This window comes from Rhinolophus ferrumequinum, chromosome 18, assembly GCF_004115265.2.
Source record: "Rhinolophus ferrumequinum isolate MPI-CBG mRhiFer1 chromosome 18, mRhiFer1_v1.p, whole genome shotgun sequence".
In the NCBI taxonomy this organism is placed as follows: Eukaryota; Metazoa; Chordata; class Mammalia; order Chiroptera; family Rhinolophidae; genus Rhinolophus; species Rhinolophus ferrumequinum.
The window spans coordinates 25,824,876-25,852,104 of NC_046301.1; the positions used below are offsets into that span (position 1 = coordinate 25,824,876).

At 35.3% G+C, this 27,229-nt stretch overlaps 1 protein-coding gene across 3 annotated transcripts; it reads right to left on the reverse strand.

The window, feature by feature from the left end:
* Positions 1 to 1,544: 1,544 nt before the first annotated feature.
* Positions 1,545 to 26,610, reverse strand: MAP9 (microtubule associated protein 9). Of its 3 annotated transcripts, none has more exons than XM_033135181.1 (14): positions 26,492 to 26,610; positions 25,540 to 25,694; positions 24,651 to 24,735; positions 23,332 to 23,652; positions 17,301 to 17,530; positions 13,951 to 14,044; positions 11,659 to 11,906; positions 9,975 to 10,045; positions 8,715 to 8,880; positions 7,607 to 7,696; positions 6,048 to 6,209; positions 5,775 to 5,920; positions 5,466 to 5,598; positions 1,545 to 2,122 (listed from the first exon to the last, which is right to left on the reverse strand). In XM_033135181.1, the coding sequence occupies exons 2-14, from the start codon at positions 25,612 to 25,614 to the stop codon at positions 2,000 to 2,002; spliced, it is 1,944 nt and encodes a 647-aa protein (XP_032991072.1). In that variant the 5' UTR covers positions 25,615 to 25,694; positions 26,492 to 26,610; the 3' UTR covers positions 1,545 to 1,999. The 3 variants fall into 3 exon arrangements, with proteins under 3 accessions (XP_032991072.1, XP_032991071.1, XP_032991073.1); XM_033135180.1 differs by having other exon boundaries at positions 17,301 to 17,533; XM_033135182.1 differs by lacking the exon at positions 1,545 to 2,122 and having other exon boundaries at positions 5,497 to 5,620; positions 17,301 to 17,533.
* Positions 26,611 to 27,229: the final 619 nt, after the last annotated feature.

Sequence of the window (27,229 nt, forward strand, 5' to 3'; positions counted from 1 at the left end):
AATGATCAAGAAGTTTAAGTAAATATTTAATGTGAAATCTATGACACACACATTTATGAACTCACAGTCCTAGAAGTAGCTGTACTTTTTTCTATATATTTTTTTTTCACTTCTCTGGAATTTGCAAACGTGTTTCAGCTCCAAAAAACTAATTTCATACAATAAGGACTTAACAATCTATTTCGGTAGGCAGTGTGTTTGGTACTCTGGGGGACCAGGGATGAAAAAGAGGGGCCCTAAATGCCAGGCTGATCATACACGTTGCTGGTAATCATGTCAAGTTTATGAAGCATTCTCCTAGTTCAGGCAGCATACAAAGGCTTCTAGTTTTATGTATGAAATTTCTCTTATCCACAGCTCTGGTGTGACCTTACACAACTGATCCGTGACATCCTTCCTATCTTGCACCCACACTGCAGCAAGAAGGTTCATTCTCAGAGTGTAAACCTCCTGAGTGAATACCACAAAGCCTATGTTCTATAACCGGATGGTTTTCTAATATTCTAATACTAGATACAAGGCACGTGACCTACCTCCTTAGATATTATGAATTCCCTTTTCATTCTGTAGATCTAATGAGGTTCACCATCGCTACTAGCAGCTATTTCTTAAGGGAAAGATAATCTCTGGATAACAATACATGATTGTAGGATCTGAGAGGTAAAATGTGTTTATAAGACTGATATAATTCAGAGGTCTTGACAGAACTTAACAATTCTCTGAGGCTACATGAGAGCATGAAATGAGCATGTGGATTCTGGAGGGAGACTGGTTTCATCAGTTCTGTTTAATCCCAACTCAGTCACATGCTAGATGTGTGACAAGTTATTTAATTTCTCTGAGTCTCAGTATTTTTGTCTACCAAATGAGGTTAATAACACCTACTCTGAATAGTGGTTGTAAAGATGGGAAAACATTTGTACAGATCCAGCAGAGAGGATACATAACAGGTGGTTAATAAATAGTTATTGTTTATTCTTATCCATCATTGCATTGCATCATTGGCTAAAGTAGCAGGTGGTCTATGATAAGCTAGCTGACCAGTTCAAGTATGAGTGCAATTAATACAGGTATATGCATAGATCAAAATAAAGACTCTGGACATTTTCTACAAATTACCTTCCCATATAGCTGTCTTCAAAATAAAAGCTATAAAACTCTAGATTAGTTAGGAGGACAGAAATTGCATTTATGGCTTTAGTCTGGAAAACAATAATAGTGATAATAACCTTGAACTCTTGTGGAATTTCTGTAACTAATGTATGAGTACCTCATTACCACGAAATGGATTTCTTTTGGTATCACCAAAATAATAAAGTGAGATAGAACTTAGAAAAACGAATTTCAGAGATCTTCTCATGTAAAGTGCCTATGATTGTCATGTAAGCCTGGGACACACAAAATACACTCATATTAAAATAGAAGGCAAAATTCTTAGATGAAATGCCTTGATGATTAGAGTTCTACTGAACTACTGCCTCAGTTGACCAAAATTCTAGCTTGCACAGTGTAAATGCAATTGATTTGAGCTAAATATCAATTTTATAAGAAATAATACACATACACTCCCCAGAGATCATTCATTTAAAAACCTGAATCTAGATGCACAATCATTTACAAATTCAATTATTTCAATAATTATTGTACCTAGATGGTTTCCTTTTTATTTTGGGGAATAAACCTTCTTAAATAACATGCACAGCTTAGTGAAAGCGATCATAGATCATCTGACTGCAAGAATTATCAGGGAATGATACAGGGTTATGCATTTTAAAGGTAAGAGCAATCTATTAGCTTTTCATCTGAGGCAGTTTATCTAAATGCTTCAAAAAATGCTTTCACTGATTAAGCTCCAAAGCATCTTTTTCATTATCAGCAGAAGTGGCTGGCATTTAATTAAAATAGACTCTTTTAACTGTAAATAATTGAATAAATAGTTTTAAACCTATGGCTAACATTGTTGAATTAATAAAAAAAAATAATGTAAGAATTAGAACTATTAAAACACTTTTGAGAACACAGTTCTGCTTGGAGGGCTCCATGGAGGAAGTGCCTCATTTTCAATAAAGGAATGACGTTTCTTTTGTTTTCGTTCAATTCTTTCCTGTCTTTCTTTCTTTTCCTAAAGAGAAAACAGAAAACAATAAATTTATGTGTATATAAACAGAGGAACAAAATAATCCAATAAGACATTTAAATGTCATTTCCTAGTTTAATTGGTTATAAAAGAATAGCACCTCGGGGATATTGCTAATTTATAAGTACACTACCAATCGGTATTAATGCACCACTTAATTTTTTAATATTAAAAGTAGTATTTAAAAAAGAATTATGTAAACCAGGAAAAAAATACCTATAATTCCATAACTAAAAGACAATAATAATCAGTAGTGATGACTATCTGAGAACAGAGTCTCAGAAGTAAATTTACTGGATTCGAATGTTGGATATGCTATAGCAGCACGGAATACTCAGTTGTTTTTTTTACAAATAATTAAAAACTGAGCCTCATGGTTCTTTGCTTATTATTGAGCTTGAGCACATTTTTATTTATTTAGCCCTTTTGTGAATTTCTTGCTCAATAATTTAGCTCATCTAACTATGGCTATAGGTGCTTTTAATTTTTAGCAATTTGCATATTTTCATATAATAAATATTATCTTTGCAGCTACCATTTTATCAACATTTCTTTTAGTGTTTAATTTTTATAAAAAAATTAATACTTTGGCCACAGACAACAGCTTGAAGAGTAATATAATCAACACCTGTGTAGCCACTATCTGCCTTATGCAATAAAACACAACCAATACTTCTGGCGCTCCCTCTGTCTACTCCGTCATCACATCTTCCTTCCTCTCCACCCCACTGAGGGAACCATCACTCTAATTTTGATGCTCATCATTGCAGTGCATCTCTGACTACTTTTATTACACATGTACTTATCCCTGAATAACACAAAATTTTGTTTTGCCTAAGGTTTTTAGAATTTATTCTAAAAGGTTTCATGCTATATTTTCTATTGCAACTTCCTTTTTTAATTCATTATAATGTTTCTAAGATTCGTCTACATGGAGCTGTAGCTCTAGTTCATTGATATATGGAATACCAGTAAATCAACATAACACAATTTATTAATCTATTTTTCTGTTGTTGAAGATACGATATTTTCATTTTTTCATTTCCATGCCCAGACAATGCTACTCTGATTCTTTGGGCTTATAAGCCAAGATTTTTTCTCTCCATGTATATGCCTAGGAGAGAAATTGCTGGTTTGCAGGGTATGAATATATTCACCTTTGCTGGACAATGAAAGTTTATTCTCCACAGCATCTGGAGGAATTCACCCTCTAATCTAAAAAGCACCTATGTTGACTTTTTATTTTGATGTATTAATGATCTTAAATTCAATATCTGTTCATCTTTTGTTATTTCTTATTTAAGAGTTTAATCGAAGAAAATCATAAAAGACTACCTAACGCCCTCATGCAAGCCATTGAAAAAATTTGATCGCTTTATTTTATTACTATTTTCTGCCTGCAGTTAGCACATAGCAGCACTGAAGTCAATACATAAACAGCAATAAATTTTGTAGGTATTTTTATTAGGATTGCTTTAATTTCTAGGAGAACTGACATGTTTATAACATTATCATAAAACAGTGTTTCTATGCCAGGGCAGTTTTGATTCATTTTCTCAAGTCATCCTTTGTGTCCTTGAGGGGTGTTCTAAAGTATTCTTCATACTAGTCTTGAGCATTTCTTAAGTTTATTACTGTGTTTCATCTTTTTATCCTACCTTTAAATAGTCATGCTTCTCTAGCTACTGTTGATTCTAAAGTTTGTGTGAAAAAAATAAATAGTTTGAAAAACTTTGAAAGAAGAGCAATGAAGGAAGATTAACCCCAACAGATACTGAAACATACAAAGCCCTGTTAATAAAACAGTGTGGTACTGGATATATACAGTGAGATTGAGCAACGAAACAGAAAGTCAAGAAACAAACTCAAAAACACGGGACTGTATCATATAATAAAGGCAGTACTTCAACTCAGTAAAACATAGGCTATTTTATAAAAGATGTATTTAGGAAAAATAAGGTGAAATCATATTTCCCACCATACGAGTACATCAGGAATAAATTCTAACTATGTCAAATGTTAAAATGTTAAGATCAAATGTTAAGATCAAATGTTAAAATGTTAAGATATTAAAATGATAAAGTTATTAGAATTAAAATGGGAGCACTTTGTTTAACCTGAAGTTATGGAGAAGGTATTTTCAACTATGCCTGAAAATCAGAACTCCCCCCCCCCAAAAAAAAAAGATTGATGCATTTTATACCAGAAAATAAAATAAAATTCTTTATGGCATAGAAAGTTGAGAGACTGAAAAAACTTATTTGTAACTCATATCAGAAATGATAGGCTAATTTCCTTGTATATATATAAAAAGCTTCTAGAAATTAATAATAAAAAGACCAACAGAAAAATATTCCAAGTCTATGACTTGACAGTTTATAGAAAAATAATACAAATAACCCTTATAAAAATGAAAAGACAATCAAGCTCAATCCTGACCAGAGAGATAAAACCACAAAAGACCCTGGATGATATTCTTTAACTAGCAAATTGGCATGGATTGAAAAAAAAATTTGATCAGAAACCGCAGTGGAAAGAAACCCTATTGAATCCTAAGCCCCGTGGAGAAATTTTACACTTTTTGAAACATGTGATTAACCTCTCATATGAATGTGTCAGCTACTCATGTAAAGTACCTATTCATATGAATGTATTACTTATTAAAATTAATAAAAATTCATATTTATATTGATATTTTAAGATAGAAAACACTATTTGTTTGACATTAGTGAAAAGTAACTGGAAACAAAAATATACTGAAACAAACATAAAATATAAAAAAACAAAAAAATATATAAAGTCCAGCTAGGAATTTTCCTTCGAAACTTAATTTGCTGTCTTTCATTAAAAAACACCTAAACAAGACCTTCTTTTTGAAGTCATCAGAAAGATCAGAAGAGAACAAAAAGTGGAATAACTTCCTTATCATTCAATTCAGTGTTACTGTGTGTCATGACCAAGTTCCACCTAAAATATTTTAGCACACCTTCAGTAGTATACTTGTCAGCTTTCTATGATTTTTAGATCTGAGAATCATTCTGAAGGAAGAATGGGCATGACCAGTAAATTGGATAATTGGGAGGATGCAGGTAAGGAAGGATATTATGACTGAAGTTTTAAGCCCGAGTGCTTTAAGGAATAGTGTCAGCATTCATAGAAACAAGTCAATCAAAGACACTGTGATATATGTAGGAGAGAATGAATTCAACAGGGCAGCTTCCAGATAGAAATGGTCAGTAGGCAGGCACAAATAGAACTGACATTAGGGACAGAAAAGTCACAAAAAAGTACATTTAAAAATAACAAGTGCATTAAAAACAACACCTACCAGCCATTTTTCATATTCATCAATAGCTTGTTTATCTTTATCTTTTTTCTCAGCTCTTTTCAGGTCTTCTTTTCTTTTCTTATTTACTTTCTCTTTTTCCTTTTCTTTGAAAAAAGCTTCCTTTTTTTCATTCCTATGTAGGACAGTATAAAACACTGGAAAGTTAAAGGAAAATATATAATAAAGACTTCCTAATATATCTTTGCAAGAATGAGACTGAGATGCATTAGTAAATTGCAAATGAATACATTTTAGAAAAGCCAAAACTGTTAACCTAAAATCTATCAAATATTTATTAATTTGGATTACCATTTTTCCACAGCAGTTTGGTTATCTTTCCTTTTCTCAGCAACAGTTTCTTCCTCTTTCTGTTTCTTTGCTCTTTCATATTCTTTCTCCTTTTTATTTTTCTCTTTAAGATACTCCATCTTTTTTTCTTTCCATCTTTCAAAAGCCTGAAAAAGTTCAGAATGATTTTATTTACTGTGAATATTGCAAAATAAGTAAATACACAGTTAATCACTAATTTAGATTTCAAATATTTAAAAATAATTAAGACAGCTCTGCAAAGGTGTTGAATACTTGTTGTGCTTCTTCTTTTCTTGCAGCATTTTCTTCTTCAGTTTTCTTCTTGTTTTTGTCCTCAAGCCTTTTTTTTGCTGCCATTTTCTTTGCTTCCTTTTCTTTCATAGCCTTCCAGGCCTCAAATGATGCTAATGCTTCTTCTCTCTTAGCAGCTCTTTTCTGTTTTTGAAAAATAATAGACAGTTATATATGTATGTACAAATAGCTACACAAATATACAGATATACCCATATGTATCTATCTTTAATTCCAATAATATTCATATGTAGAAATTGAGATATTTTATTTAGAATGGTTAAACAAGTTAATTTATGAAAAATGTATTCTGAATTATACGTTGCATTTTAAAATGTCCTTTTCTGAAAAGCATTTATCAGATATTGATCTACTACTATTCATGGGAAGGAAGTCAACATTTTTTTGGAAGTATACTAAACAAACATTACCAAAATACACTATGATAAGCTAGGTGGGTACTGTAAAATGTTCACAATAAAATATTTCAGCAAAAGAAAAACATCAGGAAAGTTGTTCTAGGCTTATAAAGTAAGACAGAGTAAAGTAAATTGGCCAAGTCACACAGTCAGCCTCAGATCTTTGCTTTGAACTGAGTTTTGACTGATATCAGAGTATAAAACTCTTACTACGTAAACGTATTCCAAATGTTGAAACTGTGTGCCGTCCTGGACGGTATGTAGGTGAGTGGACTGCAAGTATGTTATTACTTTACTTAACATCTTGTGTTTGCCTGTAAATTTAAAATTGTTTAACATTAAATGATACAAAGCCTTATTATGGAGTCAACATAATTTAGAAGTACAAGTACTACGTACCTCACTGAGTTGTGAAGATCAAATGAGAGGTGTCTGACACTAAACACAGCGCCATAATGCTGCAAACTTGGTGACCTGTGCACAGGCCACACCCTGATGGGCTGCTCCACATAGTGCTGTGCATTTGGGAAATACGTTTCCTCCTAAAGCCATGTTAGTATTAAACAGCACAGCGAAGGGTTTTTTCCCAGGGCTTTTATGTTAGAAGATGGAAAAGAACTGAGCCCATGGGAAGCTATCAGTCAGGAGTTAGAGGTATAGAATGAAACAAAGAGTCCAACTTTAGTCAGTGGGAAGAATCCAGGTAAAGAGCTTAAGCAGGGGTTGGTCTTGAAGACACATATAAAATTCAAGATAGAAAAGAGGTAAACGGAAGGGTAGTATCTGATGACCCTTTATATTCTTGGCTAAGTTGTGAGACTGAAGCCAATTTTTAAGAGTGAAGTAGGTAGGTGGTCATAAGCAATAATAAGTTCATAGCCAATAATTCCCAAGCTATTCCACACGTATAAAAAAATAAGAATCTTTGTGTATCTGTGTTTTATGTAAAATGGTTATATTTTAGCCAACTAAAATGTTCCAGAAAAATAAAATCAGAAGTCAATTCTTTTATTTATGTTATTTTGCCATTTAAAAAACAGTTGATTTAGAAATGCTAAATGTTCAGAAATATTTTACTGACTTCAAAATGCAGAATATTTTCACTTCTATATTTCACAATACCTGTTCATTTTGGATCCTTAAGTTTTCACTTTCAATCCTTTTAATTCTGTGCTTTTCATGTAAATACACATTTTTCTTTTCTAACCACTCCTGTGAGAACAAGACAAAAGCTATACGGTATTCAAAGTTTCCCAAATGAATTTGAATTCTTATCTATTGCTGATTTGATTAAAATTTTAATTATACAAAATGTATAAATTCTATATAAACTAGTATCTTTTTTTATAATATTCTAATATATAAAAAGGAGCACAAACTAAGAAGATATATTGTCTTTCTGAGTATTAACAATAGACTTCAAAGACTGAATATAATGGCTACATATATTAACATTTTTCTCTGAAATTCATATGTACAGTTTTCTAAAGTACATTATTATTTATAACAAACAAGACAAACAAAAAAAAAATGACCTCTTTTGGAATTGTGAAAAAAGTCAGAAAGTCTTTGTCTGTGTAAGCCTAACTCAAATACAGAGTCTCAGGAAAGAAATATTTCAATTCTTTTTGTTCATAACAATAAAAACTTTAAAAGTATTAAATATATACCGTGTTTCCCCCAAAATAAGACTTAGCCAGACAATCAACTCTAATACGTCTTTTGGAGCAAAAATTAATATAAGACCCAGTCTTATTTTACTATAATATATGACGGGGTCTTATATAATATAAGACCCGGTATAATATAATATAATATAATATAATATAATATAATATCGGGTCTCATATTAACGTTTGCTCCAAAAGATGCATTAGAGATGATTGTCTGGCTAGGTCTTATTTTCAGGGAAACACAGTGTATATATATATATATATATATATATATATATATATATATATATATATATAGTTATAGTTATATAGTTATATTTTTCATAAATTGCAATGGCATATTCTCTTTCTTTAAAAACTACTATGATTAGTTAAGCAAAGCTTGGAAGGAGATAATTTAGTAAAATAAACCTTTGGATTACTCAGGTATTATAAAGGAAATGTTTCCCATTAATTAAGTATTAAATATTTATTAGAGGGTTATTTTATTCCTTAATAAACAGGTAATTTTATGTGATTAGTTCTTCTGATTAAAAAATGTTTTTTTTCCTTTTTACCTGATAAACAGCGGCCCTTATGTTATCTGCTCTGTCAGGTTCTACATTCTGTTTCTGTGAGGGCTTTTGGTCCAAGACTTTCAAAGTTCCTAAATACTGAGAAGAGGTAGTTTTCGATGTTCTCCTTATAGAACTAGAATTCTTTAAAAACTCAGAAGTCATTAATCTGAAAAGATTAAAATGAATCAAGATAAAAATTATAATTGCACTTGGTAGAAGAAAGGTTCCTTAGAATTTGCAACTACTATATATTTGAAAACTACATTGTAATTTAATAAATCATAATTTGAAAATGATGACTAGTCTTTTCTTGGTATATAAAGAGTCTCATTTAACATAATTTAAAATTTATAACTTTAAGTTACATAGCTTCAGAGTGATCACTCTTTTTAGGTATTTTTAATTACAACGTTTTAAAGAAACATGGACTACATCTGAAATTAGACGGAAAAATATGAGTAAAGTAGGTTTCAATAGTTTCTTGTATGATTTTGTCACATAAACATTCTAAATATAAAGTTAGAATAATGTTCTGTTTCAGGAATTGGCAGAAAAATATGGCCCACCATCTGTTTTAGTGACTAAAGTTTACAGCATCTCCGCTATCTTCATTCATTTACATATTGCCTAAGGCTGCTTCCTGGCTAAGTAGCAGAAAGTCATTACTTACCACGGAGACTAGATGGCCTACAATGCCTAACAAACTACTAACTGGCAGCTTACAGGGACAGCTTGCTGACCCAGTGCTATTTGATTAATGCTCATTTGAGTAATGATAATTTAAAAGACTCAGAAAGTTTTGATTAGCATTTAGGAGTTAGCGTTCACTGTCATCATTATCATCAGTGTGAACGAAGCTATAGAGATTCTTTTCATTTTAATAAACCAACTTAATCCACAGAATCTCAAGGCTTTAAGTACAATTTTTCATCTGTTAGACGAAGACATTTCATAGAGAAGTACAACGCTGGCCTCAGCTTTATTATCACTTTATATCTACCGTCTCAGGAAAAACAGGAGAACGAAACTCTATCCCGGGAGTAATGTAGAGTATGGAGAATCCCCAGTCAATTCCTTTTTATAAGAGAATATAACCAGCTGAGGGGTTTTATCATAAAGACACTACTCCATTCGTCTCATGAAATGGAAATTCAGAGGAAATCAAGTAACACTAAATGCAAGTGACTTTACGAAAGTTAAATTAAAACTAGCTTTGTGGAATGTAAACCCATAAATGAGGGATAATAAGAACTTTATTACCTGCCTGATGCACTGGATGCTCTATTATTTGTTGACTTTTTATTCTTCATATTTCTATCTTCAATTGTTTTCTATTAAATAGAAAAAGCCATAGATGAATTACTCAACATAACTATCATAGTTAGGCTTAGAGGTCAAACTGCCAGTAAATCATGTTTTATAAGCACCTACTGCGAGTCAAATACAGTGGTCACTGGAAACAGATAAGGATAGTGCATTTACGAGACAGCTGACTGACAATTAACACAAACAAATGTGACCCATGAAAGAGCTAAACTAGCATCCGGTGACAGAGAGTGGCTAACGTGGAGCTGAGGGCCTGCTTTAGTGAAGGTGGTCAGGGAACGCCTCCCTGAGGACTTGACATCAGCGCTAAGACAGATGAGTGGAAAGGGGCCTCATGAAGGCCTGTGGAAAGAAAGAAACAGTAAGTGTGGAGCGCCCGAAAAGGGAATTTGGAGCAACAGAAAAAGGTGCATGGTGCTGAAGCACAGTGTGGTCAGAGAAGAATCACGTGAAGTCATTAGAGAGTGGGAAGGAGTTCATGTTTATTCTCACAGTGAGAATCCAATAGAGATCTCAGCAGGGGAGTGATTTAATTCAGACTTTTGAAAAAGATCGCTCAGTAGAGAATAAGAATAAAGGATTTAGTCAGAAAGGATTCACTAAAAAGAAATATGTTATGATCTTACTTGTTGTATGTAAATTGCTTGTTCTCATTTAGAATTACGTCTATGAGACATTTCTAAGATCCTGTTTACAAAATTCCAGAATACCCTTCTTCCTTTTAAGGAAAAACTTGTGTACTTTACATAGACAGATGGCTGCTAGCATTAAAATGAAAGCACAGATGTAAACGCATCCCTAACTTGGCATTCATGTGTTTTCCTAAGGAAAGTGGTGAAGGACAATGTACCTAGAACATGGCTTAATGAACCTTCTCCATAAATTTTAATAAAAAGCTAATATTCTGTATTACAAGAGTTCTGTTCAATCAGAAGTTTTCAGCCAGCACTGCTATCTTCTCCAATAATAAATACATATAGCCACCAGCTAACCCCTACTATAAGAGATAGAAACTAAATTCAGGAGAAATGGAGACTAAAAATGCTGTTCCATAAAATTTAAACGTATAGTACTCTGGTGCAGTACAGCATAGGGACAAGTAATCCCACAACACTGCAAATCTGGTTCTCAAGCTTATAATAATGTTTCTCATAATGACCCTGTCCATCCATTTCAACAAGCATGGATGTTAACAAGCATTTCTTAAAGATTTTCATTAAAATGTGTAAATTGTTTAGAATGATATCTAAAGGAATAACTTGTACTAATTCAAAACTTCACAAATTGTTCCTGATGGTTGCATTTTAAAAACATAAAGACCTATAGAAACCTATCAACTGATGGGTATTTATTTCTGAAATATTTAAAAGTATATTATAATCACATACTTCTGATACTTTTTAATGAAACATTGGGTTTTATTATATTCACTGTGAACATTCCCTGAAGTTAGAATTCTATTGAATTAAAAAAAAACCACTTAACAATATAATACCACTAGCAAAAGATGAGTTTTCCACAGGTAATTCAGAAGTAGATAGCATGGAACACAAAATATGTAAAAGTTGTAGGTCAAATTTTAAGCTGTAGCATAAAAGGTATAATTTTATATAAATACCTTTGCAGACTCAGTTGCACTGGTAGATATTAAGACACTCTGAGATTTCAGTAGTGGTGGATCAACTGTTAACTCATCCCTCATAATCAGGTCAACTTTCTCCTTTTCTTCTTCAAGGTCATCAGTAGTTACTTGTCTGTCCTTTGATTTCTCAAGTGCAGAATTAACAAAGTCTATCAAAAATGAATCCTCTTGATTTTCATGTGATTTCAAGGAATTACGGTTTTCAGTGAATTCTTCCTTCTGATCTATTTTGAGACAGAGTAACAGAACTAAAACTCCCTTCTAAATTAATAAGATGGATAACAGTTTCATTGACTTTCCATTAAATGAGGACTGCCTATACTCTCTTTTTCTTGAAAAATAAAATATGAAGAAAGCTAGGTTGGTGCAGTTTAAAAGGTTAAAAAGAAATTGCAAAAAAACGCAATTACTTTTGCACCAACCTAATATCACATCCAACTTGAATAAACTTTTTCCAAAGGGATCTACAAAAGAGAAAAAGGCTACTCCATCTACTAAAGCATCTGACACTCCTAATACTTGGAAAGTGTGTCATACTGGTAAATAGAATGGAAAAACTACCCTAAACCAAAGACACGTCAAAAGTGCTTGATGATGTATAAACTAAGTAATTGAGATGGCAACATCTATTCTCTTCAAAAGCCTGTGATTCTTACTGGACTAAGAGGCTGTATAAATAGGAAGCACACATCTCTATGCTGCTAGGGTCACTAGTAGTACCGATGTGAAAGTGTATAGAGGCAGAGAGAACTAAGAATTCGTGCAATTCTGGAAAAGTCCACCATGTAGAGAATAAAGCCATCCTCCAAACAGTTTTATTCCCACCAAGATGCAGTGTTGCCTCTGAGACCAAAGGGGCACTAAAGGAGGGCTTATTACTTATCCTCTCAGTGCTCCAAGGGACAGGTTCAAGCTTTGGCATGAGAGAATTCAGTTATGTTTTTACAGGATTGCTTCTATTGTTCTGATTCTACCACACTCTGGAATGCTCACCAGAAAGAAATCAGTATTTTTTTGTTGATCACTAACTTTCAGTTCTACTAGGATCCACCTACTGGTCAAACCTGTATCTTCACTGTCAAAGCCTTAATTTTGCTGCTTTCATTACAGTCATTTTTTTTGGACTTGTTCTGAGGTGTGCTAGATTTAAAATCACTTTATAATTATACTTATAATACATTTACATTTGGAGAGCACTCATGACTCAAAGTATCATTAATGGATTTTTTAGAGCTGCTAGTCAATGTATTCAGTGAAAAGAACAAGGGCTTTGGAACCAAAGATTCAAATTATGGCTCCATCACTGACCTTGGGTATGTTTCCCATTATCTTTGCACTTCAGTTTGTCTCATCTGTAAAATGACAAAAATTATACTACATAGTAAGCACTTATAAATGTTAATTACATAGCCCAGTCCTAGAAACATCTATGCCTTTAGCTCTCATTAAGCTACATGTTATAGATTAAGGAAGGAAATAATGTTAACAATTCACATTCACACTTATGTGCTTACTGTGGTATGTAGTTAGTACTTTACATATATTAGTAGCTAATTTAATTCTCACAAACACCCTATGAGGTAGGGTACTCTCATTATCTCCATTTTAAAGATCAATATACAGGGTGAGAGAGGTTAATTTCTTTGTTCATGTAGCTGTGTCTGGATTCTAGTCCAGCTTAGTCGCTCTCTAAAAGTCCACCTAACTATTATGTTGTACTGCAGACTATTGCAGGAACACACGTATACTAAGAGTTCACATTTAGTGATCATTCAACTTGTGCCAAGAACTGGGCAAGTGGCTAAAATGCATAACATCATGTTTTTCTTTCTCTTTCTTTTTTTTTTTTTTTTTCAGCTATTAGAAAATCATTTTCTATAAAATACTTTTTCTTTTTCTTTTTTTGTAAATTAAAGTTTACTGGGGTGACAATGGTTAGTAAAGTTACATAGGTTTCAAGTGTACAATTCTGTATTACGTCATCTATATATCACACAGTGTGTTCACACATCACTAAATTTTCACAATAGCCTTACGAAATGGGTCTTATTATAACTTGGGAAAGTTGAGGCACTGAGAGATTAAGTTCTGCATCTCAAATACATGGTTAGTAAGTGGTATAGTCAGGATAAAACTCAGGCAAACACAAACATATATTGTTCCTGTAACTATGTAAAGTATTATTTCTTTTACAAATTGATTTCATAAAATTCTAAGCAATACAGAGTTCACGAAATAAATTAAGATACAATAATTTGATATAACCACCTTGTACAGATGTTTTATCCCCAGATCCTGGTGAAACGGAATCTCCAGGACTTTCTTTAAGGGATGATGATGATAGACTTGTTAACCACGGATCCTGTTAAAAAAGAAAAAGTAGTTACTATTTAAGTTCAGTTCTGAAGGTTTGTGGAAGACAGACAAGAGCATTATTAAGACTATTTCATAACTCTGAATCTGCATTGTTAGGAGTTTGCTGCTGAAACACCACAAGCTTATTAAATCAATGGAGACCAATAGGCTTACTTTCAAGCCTTGATGTCCTGATCACTAAAAGGGTCCCTATTCCAGCTCTTTAACTGACAGGTCTGTATTTTTTTTTTAGCAATGTTCAAAACTCCTCCTGCTCTAGACTCAAATCTCCAAAATATTTAAGGCAAAGATTTGATATCTCTTTCTCTAATTCTCCTTTCTAAGAAAGTATAAATATAATAGGTAAAAAAACCAAAACCTTAGTTTCAAACAAATATTACTAGTCATCCACATGAGAGCAATTTATAAAACTACGTAGAGAGCCACTTCCAAATATTTTAGATTAAAAAAGTACAGAGATTTCATGCACTTCAGTTTTGCTCAAAATTCTAAAACTTACATCTAAAATGAAATAATTATATTTGTGTGCCTAAACATTTCTTTATAGAATAGTATTTGAACCCCAAAAGTGTTGATATTACAATGTAAGAAGTTTAATTTTGTTGCAAAAATAATAAATTTTAATTTCTTCCCCAGAGAATTTTATGGGTACAAAGAAAATTATATGTCAGAAGCAATAGGTAGGAACCACCTGGGAAGATGGCAGAAGGGCTGAAACACTGGAGTCTATCTTGCAAGACAAAACTTTGCCTGCGGAGAGTTATAAGCCAGTAGCTTTTTTGCCTGAGGGCATCCTCCCTAGGTGGTAGGTAGAATGCTGCAGCCTTACTGGACTGGCTTGGTTGGGTCAAAGGATAGAGTTTAGGACCGGAAGATTAGCCAGTAAGTTTGAGTACCGAGAGCTGAAAATCAGCATATAAAATTTACAGCAAACACTTGGTTCATCTATTCATGCCATGGGGAAGACCTCAGAGAGCCCTGTAAAATCATGAAAGCTAGAAACTGAAAGAACTAAGATATTCATTACAACAAAAGCATCATGGATGAGGGAGTATAAGGAACTATATACTGTTATAAGGTTTCTACATTAAATGTGAAACAATATAGTATCGACTCTAAGTAGATTGTGACAATGTATATATGTACCTTGTAATCCATATAGCAACTACTAAAAATATAACCCAAATGGGTACAACTAAAAAGGCGATAAAGGAATCAAAATGGAAAACTAAAAATATATGATTAAGTCTTTAAAAAAAAAGCTGGGAAAAGTTAGAGAGGAACAATAACAACAATATCAATAAGAAAACAGATAAAATAAATAGAAAGCAAACAGCAACAAATTGGCCCTAAATGTGTTTACATTAAAAGTCAATGGACTAAACACTCACAAATGGTCTAATGGAGTCATAAATCGACTACCATTAAAGAGCAGATTGTCAGGCTTGATAAAAAAGTGATATCAAACTGTTATTACAGAAGAGTCACCTAAGGAAAAGGACACAAATAGTCTGAAAGGAAAATGACAGGAAAAGATTTACCATGCAAACACTAGTCACAAGAAAGCTGATATATCATATAAAACAAAGTGCAAGACAAGGCTTATTACCAGAGGTAGAAACAGTTCATAATGCTAAATAGAGTCAAGACAATAATAATAAATGTGTACTACATGTCTAATAATAGAGTTATAATATACTGGCAGAAGGAAAGTGAAGTATAGACAAATTCACAAAAGTAACTGGAGATTTTTAACCTCCCTTAATTGGTAAGTGTAAGTCAACTAGACAAAAAAATCAGAATAGGCGGAAAAGATTTAAATGATACTACCACCCACCTTGACCAAACTAAAATTATAGAACATTGTACCTAACACCTGCAAAACACATATTTTTTGTAAATGTAAATGGAAATTTTATAAGATATACTTAGGCTGGGCCATAAAAACAATCTCAACAATTTTTAAAAATCCGAAATCATATAAGATATATTCTCTGATCACAAAAATATAAATTGTAAATCAATACAAAAGATTTCACTCTATCTATAGAAGGTCCAAATATTTGGAAACAAAATCATTCACCACAAAATAACCACTTGGTCAGAAAAGAGATCACAAGGGAAATTAGAAGATATATTGAAAGAAATATAATGAAAATAAAAGGCATCAAAAAAATTGGGTGCTGCTAAAGCAGTGCATAGAGGGAAATTATACCTTTCAATAGTTTTATTAAAAACGATGAAAGTCTTAGAAATCAATGGTAAGCAATTTTCCAATTTAATGGTAAGCAAATGAAACCCAAAGAAAGTAATAGAAAGAAGTGATAAAGAGTGAAAATAAACTAAATTGGACACAAACAGAAAATTACCAAAGCCAAAGTTGGCTGGTTTTTTGAAAAGTTTAATAGAATTGAGTGATGCCTACAAAAACTTATAGGACAGACAGAAAATACAAATTATATATGAGAAAGAAAAGATGGAGTGTCGTGATAATCAACAAATTTCTTAATAGAAGCTTAGCCAGATGCTATCTAGTCCTCTTTCCCCTAACCGCTGAAGCATGTTAAGGAATGTTCTTCACATACTCATCCCCTCTGAAATGTGCGGTGGAAGTTTGCTAACCATAGTGAAATGTAAAGACAGGGGGCCAAGTGTTTTCCCCTAACAAAAGTACATTGGAAACTCCCTGGTGAAATCCTGAAAGATGGTGTTTACTTCCATTTTGGCATAGCCGGAAAACATAGGACAGTGCCATGAACATTCAGTAAATAAAACCAAATGAATAAAATGACACAGGCGATAAAGTCTTTAGCTATAAACTATATAATTCAAAGATACATAATTAAAATACAGATTCTTACGATTGAAGATATTCAATATTGCATAGATTCAAAAGGCTCCATTTTTTTATGCACAGTTAACTTTTTCTGAGATTGGATGCACGTTATTTACTGGTGTGTTATAGCTTAATTGGCAGAGTTTTTTCCTCTCTTGGCAGTACACAAAATAGTGCTGTATCTTTGCTATATCTTACAATTGATGGGCTTTCAGACTCAATGGAACACAGTATATTAAAAATACTTAAAATTTTTTCTTTATCAACTGCTGAAGAAAACATGTTAACTAACACACACACACACACATGCATGCACACAATTTCTCTCTCTCTTTCTCTCTCTCATAATCAGATCCAAAAGCCTGAACTCAAGAACACGGTTCAGCAGTTCAGCAGCCATGCTAACCTCAGGATCAATGTTCTCAGGGAACGCTTTTCTCTCAGCTTCTAGTTGTCTGCCTCTCAGCCTTGGGAGGGGCAAAGGTGCAGAAAGTGCCTCTACTTCTTCACGGAGGGCAGCTTCTTTCTCTTCTCCTAACCCATCTTTCTCTTCCCCGTGGCTGTGCTTTTTCAACATGCTCCTTGGCCTCGGTGAAGGTGTCAAACGGTTGTCTACTTCAAGGCTGCCGCTGTTTTCTGCTGAAAAATGAAATGTTTTAATGTGGGTGTACCAAAAAAAAAAAAAAAAAAAAGACCATGGCCCAGGTGCCATCACACTTCCCTCCAGTACCCATGTACCTTGGCTGGCTGTCCTGGAGAGCCCAGAGGAAGCCACAACCCATCTGGAGCTCTACAGAGCTCCAGAAAGCACAAAAAAGCGATCATTCACGATCAAATACTTTTTAAAAACAGCTGCCATCCTGGAAGTAACTGTATACTTTAGTTTTGTGAGCGGTGAGCTCTTCAACTTGATGAAATCTTGCAGCATTCAAAAAAGTTTCAAGACCAAACCAAACAAAACCGTGCCCCAGGTTCTGCCTCTATGAAACGAGGGGGTTAACCCATTAAACCTTTCCTGAGTCCCAGCTGCCAGGCACTGTCCCCTTAGTCGCATTCCTGGACCTCATAATCAAGACCATGACAATGGCCCTGTCCAAGGACTTTACCGGTTGGGAAGGGAGATGATGCTACAGAAACAAATTACAAGACAAATGTAAGTGTTGTTACAAGTATGGAGATGCTGCTGGTACAGGGGATGGAAGGGTTAACTCACCGGACGGAGAAATGAAGAACTAGATGATTTGTGAAGTGTTCTTGGAATTCATGAAACTTCCTCAGTTGCTATTTCCATTTCTAAGTTTAAAACAAGAATCTAATGCTTCTATATGTCCAGTCCTCAAAACATGATGAGAAAGCTTTTACATTAACTTTTGGCCTAATTTCACTTGTTAAACATATTCATTTCTCCATTGTTCTACGAATGCATTCTTCTGACCAATTTTCAGACTTGGACTAATTAACACTTTCCTTCTTCTTACCTATAAATGGGCTTATGAATGCCGCTAGGAGATTCCCCAACCATACCAATTGGTGCATAAATGTTTCCTTGCGAATTTTGGCTATGTCCTAAAGTCTGGCCAAATGTTCAATGCAAAATGTAAGAGTCATCCCGGACCCTCTGTTTCCCCATATGCAAGCACCACTATACCCTCCTGATTCTACTTCCTGAATCTTTCTCACATTTCTCTGACTTTCTGCATCCCCGCTGTTAGCTCCTCATCTGCTCTTTCCTAGATGATGGCCTCCGTGATATTCATAACATAGAAATCAGATCTCATCACTACTCTCCACAAAATTCTTCAACAGCTCCTCATTACCCAGTCCTACAGAATCAAAGCTTAAGTGCCTTTGAACAATACGAAAGCTTTCATGGTCTTGTCCCTGGCTACCTGTGCTGCCTTATCTACCGGACACGCAGTTTTCAATCTGTGTTCCTGACATGCTGGGCTGCTGGCTATTTTGCAGCTACAACCTGTCCTGCTACCAGACCTTTGCCCAAGCTGATCCCTCTGTCTAGAACGTCCATTTCCTTCTTCTCCTCCTGACAAATGCTTGCATGTCTTTCGGGCTTCCGTTTAAGCAGAATACCGTATAATGCCTGAAAGGAGGTGTTGAGCCACTTATTTTTTATTGTGGTAAGAACACTTAACATGAGCTCTACCCTCCTAATACATTTTTAAAGTGCACGATACAGTGTTGTTAACAGTACACACAGTGTTGTACAGTGGATCTCTAGAACTTACTCATCTTGCATAACTGAAACTTATCCCCTGTTGAACAGCAGCTCCCCATTTCGCCCTCTTGTTGGCCCCTGGCAACCACCACTCTTCTCTGTGTTTCCATGAGTCTGACTATTTTAGATTCCTCATATCTAAATCTTGGCTCTGACTCTTATTAGCATTGTAACCTGGCACAAATCATTTAGCCTCCACAAACCTTGCTTTTCCCCATTGGTAAAGTTAGTTAGGAATTCCTAACGTGCCTGTGGGACTTGAGTGAAATGATATATAAAATGCTAGCACAGTGCCTGATAGATACCTGCTAACGCTCGATGACCATTACAATTGTGGTAAACATTTCTTCTTTCCCTTTTTGGTTTGCCTATCAGTCCAGGGGTTTTTTTGTTTGTTTGTTTTGTTTGTTTGTTTTTGGTTTGGTGGGTTTTTTGTTATTGTTGTTGTTTTGAGTAGTCTCTCTACTCCATCAGTGTGATTATGGTGGACTAGCAATTATCTCCTTCATACCTCAGGGAGAAGGGTGGGCCCAGGAGGCACCCCCCTGCCCCAGCTTATCACAGAAACTTCATTTCCCCTGTCCACAGCAGCCACTTTTCTGTTTGGAGTTGGAGGATATACCTTCAAGGTCGAGGAGCCAGAAAGATGTGATGTGGAGACTGCTGGTGGCATTCTGCCCTGCCAAACGAAGGGCTGTCTGAGACAAAGAGACTAAATGACAGAAAAACAGGATCAAGGGATGGAGTAACTAGGGCAGTGACAGGCAGGGGCAGGAGGAGAGAATGAGAAGGTCAGGATGTCAGGGAGGAAGAGCAGAAGTAAAAAGAGAGAATCCAGATGACATAAAAGTACTGAGTCTCTAAACTTAATCGTGCCTAAAGCAAGGCCTTCTGACATCCGTGCTCAATAAGGCCATCAATTCCCCTTTCCACTGAAGGTTGTCTGAGTTGGTCATTTGACACCAAGAGTGCTGATTACAGGTACTGTTATTTCTCACTGTTAGTGCTATTATCGCCATCCCCTCCGGGAAGCCTTCCTTGATGCTCTTAGGGTCCCACTTTCCTGTGTTCTTCCTGTATCTTTTGTATACCTCCCACTAAATTACGAAGTCTTTGCTATGGTATGAATGTTTGTGTCCCACCCCCACCGCCCAAGTTCTTATGTTGAAATCCTACGCCCAAAGGTGATGGTATTAGGAGGTGGGGCCTTTTGGGAGGTGATTAGGGCAGGAGGGCAGAACCTTTATGAATGGGATTAGGGCCCTTATAAAGGAGGAAGGCTTCATGGAGCTCCCCTGCCCCTTCTGCCATGGAAGGATACAATGAGAAGTGTGGGCCTCAGAAGAGGGTCCTACCTGACTGACCATGCTAGCACTGTGATCTCAGGCTTCCGGGTCTCCAGAACCGTGAGAAACAGCTTTCTTTTGTTTATAAACCATCCAGTCTGTGGTATTTTGTTACAGCAGCCCAAAGGAACTAAGACAGTCTTGGAGGATTGGTACTATGTTTTGTGTGTGTGTGTGTGTTTTTTTTTTTAATGTTGTATTCTTAGTTACCATCACAGTGCTTACAACATAGTGAACATTGTATCCACAATAAATACGTGTGGGTAAAGAAAATGACCTCTTATGAACAAATGCTAAATCATAAAATGAATAATAAAAACATTTATAGAGTACTTAATTTACACCAAGATTGTTCTAAGCACTTCAAATATATGAACTCATTTAATGACCTCAAACCCCTAATGGTGGTTCAACTACTATCCCCATTTTATAGATAAATAAAATGAGCAACAAAAACATCCTGTGCCCAAGATCATGAACTCTAATTTGTGCGATTAAAGCAGGAGCATTCTGACTCCAAAGCTTATGACTTTAGTCATTTTAATGTTAAAATGAAAACAACATATCCTGTAAAAATTACTTTCTATAATCACTACACATGTAACAGGTACTTGATAAAGTGAAAGTATCTGGCTATTGGACATTTTACAAAAGACAAGCAAAACAAAGGAAACTTTCAGGTTCTAATATTTTTATAAAGCATTAATTGCTACTCAGTAGTATCTCACCACATTAAAAAATATTAAGTTCCACACCCTGTAAGGAAAGAAAAGTCTAAAAATTTAGAGAGGGAGAAAGCTAAGCTCACAAACTACATGCCTTTCCTAAATGAATCGTTCAGTTATTCATTTATATATTCAAATACTTAATGAGTTCTATATAGCAGGTACTATCTTAGGACCACTAGCCTCAATGTTTTCCGTTACTCTACAGCATCTAAAAATAAGGACTTTCATATATTTTAACATATTTTATGCAAAAATTCCACGTCCAGAAGTCTTGCCAAGTTTTCAGAAAGAAAAAAAAAATATTTGTACATTTTAAAAATGCATTGTTTTTATCAAATGTAAAAAATTACCTATTTTGGTAATTATTTTTATATTACATATCCTGAATAGCAAATGGCTAATGATTGTTTAAAAATATAGTAGTGCACATTTGTGTATAGCATCTACAATGCAGGTGCCATCTTGTGGTTAAAATTTGGTATTTCCTATTCATTTTAACTCATCACAGACTTAAAAAAAAAAAAAACAGAAAAAAACCACGGTATTAAACAGGTGGATTATTGGTGACTACGCTATTTTACCATAAAGTTATTAAGTATGTATTTCCACTTATATCACACCAATTTTTAGCTTCTATATGCTCACATTTTCTTATCAGCCTAATGAAAATCTTGTAAGAAATCAAGACAAACAGGATAAATATAATCCAGAAAAATAGATTTCTAAACTCAAATAAGACTAGAAAACACCGCTTACTCTATCCTTCTTGAAAAGTCACCATGCGTACTTCTCTATCAACTGCTCCAAGAAGTTCTCTCATAAAGAAATCGGTTTAAATTTTCTATAATTCTGTGTTTTCCCCATAATACCAATGAACAAACAATCTGTGGAACAGACTTCAAGAAACTATTGGATTATTCACCAAGTTCAGTGATGTCCCCCTTCTCTCCTATCATACTCAGTACACCGAGAAGGTACATTTTAGCAAGGTAATTGTTTCATTATGCATGGTGTGCTTACATGTTTGTAGCGTTTTTTAGTTTATAACTTAGATTTCAATTGATTCCCAAAACAATTTTGTGGGACAGACAGGACAAACAGGTTTTATCTTCCTATTCATGAGAACAGTGAGGCTTACCTATTTGCTGAGGTCACACATGCCAAATATGCAGTGGCTTATTTTCAGTGTCCTGGACCCTGCTCTAGTATTCATTGCTCTGCTCACATCCTCTCCTCTTTGGAAAGTTAATGGGGGAAACATAAGGAGTGGCTCCTTGATACATGTCTGAATATCTAACATGAAAAAGTATGTAATATTTAGCAGTACTGTATTTAATGATGATATAAACAAAAGAGATTTGTACAAGGTTAGTACCACCTAATTTTTTCTATAAAACAGAAAATAAAGAGGACTGAAGACATTAAACCCTTCACCTTTCATGCCCTTGTTTCTGCGTGGTGGCCCAGGGGCCCTCAGAGGGGTTGGTTCCTGCTTCACTTCATCTTTGCTCCACTGTGCCTACAGCTCAGTAGAACTGTGCAGAAATTACTGTAATCCCAGCTCACATCAGGAATTTCCCTTCAGAAAACTGAGTTTTAGTGGATTGTCGTAGGGAATAGAGAAACTGAATGGAAAGTCTGGAAGCTTAAACAACAACAGCAACAACAAAACGCTCTCCCTTCAAATACACAAATGTCAAAAAAAGTATTCTGGCAAATCATGGCATGGAAATGACTGTTTTGAGGACTAGTCCAAATGCTATTCATCTCTGGAGCACGAAATGGATTAGAAAGGATTCCACTGCTGTTCTATCCCTAAGGACAAAATTGAAGCTCACAGACTGAAGCAAGGTTGGACCTACGAGTTCTGGAAACTACAGCTATTGATGACCGAAATGCTTTAGCCTTCTATCAGGCACCAGAATAGATGCAAGACTGGACATACTACTGGACATCAGCATTACGGGTTTTTGCTGTGGTTCTAGCATTTTGATTTATGTCTGTAAAATTGAAAAGTTATTCTGGCTTTTTTCCTTAAATATTTACTAGCTACCATGTAAAGGTATTTTGTGACTGGTTATCTTAAAATAAATTTTCAGGAAATGCAGTTATAGTGATCTAACAAATTACCTGAAGATGTGGTTTTGATTGAAAGAATTCTGGGTTTAGGTTTCATTATAATTTTCTCTTTTTCCATTTCCTGGTCTTCATGTTGAGACTCAGATAAGGGATTTACAACCATGTCTGCAGAATCATCAGGTGCTATTTCTTCATCATTTTTGATGGAGAATACTGGCTCGTCTTTCATCATGTCACTATTTGATTTCTTGGTTTTCAAAAAAGACAGTTTTGGAGAATTATTTTCTTCATCATCTGATATATGGAAATCATTCAAAGTTTTCTTGACTGAATTTTCATCTATTGAGGTGTCAGAAAAGTCACCTAAGGAAACTGAAAATGGAAGAAAAAATGTCTTCAATAGTATATTTTAAAGTTTTGAAGGTTACATTAATCAAAAGATTACCTTAAAGATTAGAAGTAAGTCTATAACCATGAACAATTTAGGCAGTTTCTATTGACATTGATGAAATAGAAATTTCTGTTTCAGTAATTTATTCAAAACATACTTATTAAGTGTCAATAGTTGCCAAACACTGCGCTTGCTCTGAGAAAAGTCATCCAAAGTTTCCTCAAAATAACAATTGGTCGTGGGACATTTAGATATTGGATGTAAAACTTTTATTTGCAAACAATTTCATTAGATTTTACTATGGGAAGAATAATAAAGAACGTCATCTTAACTAGATAGCAATGTTTAAACTATTCTGATTATTTTTACAGAAAACATTGAGTATATTAAAGTATCACTGAATACTGATATATTAAAATATATCATTGAGTATATTAAAGTATAAAATACTGAATTTCAAGTTTAGAATTCTGTATGTTTATACCTAACTGTTAATATTTTCACATAATCAAAAGAAACCAAATTAAATCATACCAGTACTAATATACTGGGTTTTTAAAACTGAGCCCCTATTATAGCCAAAAAATATGATTTATAAAAAGCTTTATGAAAACGATTCTGATGTGTACCAAAGTTTAGTTCTTTGGGCCTTACTTATTAACTCACTGTAGGGTCTCATAGGGTTGATCTTAAAGATGAACTTGTCCTCTCCAATGTGGTTTACCACTAACAGGCATCCTTTTACTGTCAGTTAATTTATATTTTCTTACACACATTCAGAAACAACCAAGAACAATCAGACAACTTCTTGAAAATTAAGAGTGGCTTTTTACTCGTTAAAAAAGTAGGAACGCTAAACCCAGTGAATTCATAGATACTATTTTAACATAAGTGCTTTTTTGGAGGGCAGGATGGGCTAAATATAACTAAAGAAGCCAGAAAGGAGTAAAGTGGTATACTTCTCCACATCCTCACATACCAATCTCATCACTGTCAAAGTCATCTGAGTATTCAGAACTCCTTTGTCGGGCTGAGCGAGCTGTAATTGCTTTTATTAACTCGTCCTGAAATAAAATAATTAAAATCATAGATAGAAGGCTCCCATGTAAAATCAACTTTTTAAACAAATAATGCTTGGTTTATAACTGCTCTCAAACTTAGGTTTCATCCATCTAATAAGAGTCACTAAAAGCCAACCCTCTGCCAGGCATCCAAACCCTTAGACTCAATGCAGAACATCACAGACAAGATTCCTCTCCTCCTGAAGCTTACAGATAAATGGGAGGAGACGGACAATATCAAATAAGATAACTGAGGAGACTCAAGTTATTAGACAGCATTTATTATAAACTGACATTTTGAAAGAAACTGGTACTTTAGAGTATCTTTTGTTTCAGCAGATTGCAGTAATGGATGTAATCAATACTGCAAATGCAGTAATGGATATAATCAATACTGCAATTTGAGAGTTCAAAATTATAGTGGCCGGGCAGAGGAAACTTGAATATTGTTATGTTACAATAGAAAAAATTCCCATAAAGTGTTTATATGAAAATACCAACTCAAAATTCCTATTCAACCTTTAAAAGCTGATTTAACTTTTAAGTTTGTAAGAACCTAGTATTGAGGCTAGTTCGGTAGTCTTAAAGCCACACAGAAGAGTCTGTGATACTACAGCCCAAACAGGACCATGTGCAACATTTCAAAAGGAACGTAAGACTTACTTCAGCTTTATATAGGAATAAAAGCTTTACTCCTGGCAGGAAGCGTTATATAGGACTCTTCCTAAAACCAGTTCAAAGCCAAAGTTCCTAATACAGTGTTTACTGTAAAGCCATTCAAAATAAAAATGTTCTGAAATACTTTACCTGGAAAGTAGTTCTTTTGGTGACTTTTGGACTCTTTGTATATGCCAAAGTTGTGCTAAAAACTTCATCAGACATAGTGTTTGGGTTTTTTCTTTACTCTTTACCTTTATAAAATGGCTAATAAATGACAGGAATAAATCAACATCTGATGGTGGCTGAAATAGACAAAAAACAAAACAAGACTTTTTTGCACGTTTGAGAGTTTCTATTACTACACTCAGTGCCACCCCAAAGCCAAACAAAAACAAAAAAAATCATCATATGAACCTGAGCTAATCATCACATAAAAATGCAAAGTTCTTGTAAAGAAATACCAAATTCTCATAAAAAGGTTATTTTCAAAGAAATTCAAATTTAAGTTTTCCTAAAATCGTTTTGCAGTGATTTTAAGGACGAGCAAATAAATGACTGCAATAAGTTGATATGATAAAATGCTGCCAATTCGAAAAATTATAACATCTGTATGTACAAAACAGATATTTTATTTAAAAGGCTGCCAAGAGGATTGTAAGCATAAAATATATAACTAAGAGCAATACACACACACACACACACACACACACACACACACACGCTTTCGTACAGTGCTAGGGAAAGAAAAAGATCATAATAGCGACATTTTTTCAAGCCACTTTTCCCTCTTACAAAAGTGTTAATAAGGTTGGATAAAACAAAACGAAGCTTCCGCGATGGGGTGCATTAAAGTCACTGTACAAATGTGCGGGTGAATGTTTCTCGTGCTGGAAGCAGAGGCCCGGGCCTTGGCCTCCTCGCCGCCCGCCGCAGCGCGCGCCTGGGGACCGCTTGGGCCGGCCAGGTGGCGCCCGGGTCCCCGCCAGCTCTGCACCGCGCCGCCAGCCGAGCGCCGGGCACTTGCCAGGCCGATGCACCCCAGAGCGCTCTCTCTGCCCGGTTCCTCTCCGACCCCCCAAGTCCTGCATTCTGTACCCACCAGTGCCACTCCTGAGGACGGCTCCCCGCGACCCTGAGCGGCTGGCCTCGGGCAGGAGCCTCTCGTCTCGGCCGGGGCCTGGAGACTCTCGGAGACAGGACACCGGACTGAGCAATGGGGCGGGACTAAAAACGGAGGTGGGAGGCGGTTGCTAGGAAACAGCGTCTCAGGGAGGAAGTGACTTCCCTACCGTCAGGTCTCTCGGGTACCCAACACCACCCTACGGCGCGCAGCGTCGCTGGGGCAACCGCCTAGAGGAAGGAAATGACATCAGCCCTCTGGGTCTTGAGAGAAGGGTGTAAATCGCCCACCCGTCTTTGCCAAGGACACAGGACTGGTCCACCTCCCACCGGGCACCGAGAGCCTTGAGTTTGCCAGTGGAGTGAGGGGCTTCATCCGCACCTGCTGCGTGAGCCAAAGCACATTCATCATTTTGTCACAGAAGGACAAGAAGTCTGTGAATGGGCGTAGTGGACTGACAATAGTGCACGGACAAATGGGACCGAATAGCACGATCGTGACGTTTGCAGACTTAGGGGTCAAACTGCACGTTTGAATTCTGGCGCCTCTTCCCGTGTGATGCTTTGCAAGTTAACGTCTTTACGCCCCAGTTTTCTCTGCTGGAGAGGGAGAGGGAGAAGGAGAGGGGAAAGGAGAAGGAGAGAGAGAGGGAGAGGGAGAGAGAAATAATAGCCACCTTACTGCGTTGCTGTGCGTATTAAATGAAATAATGCAGGT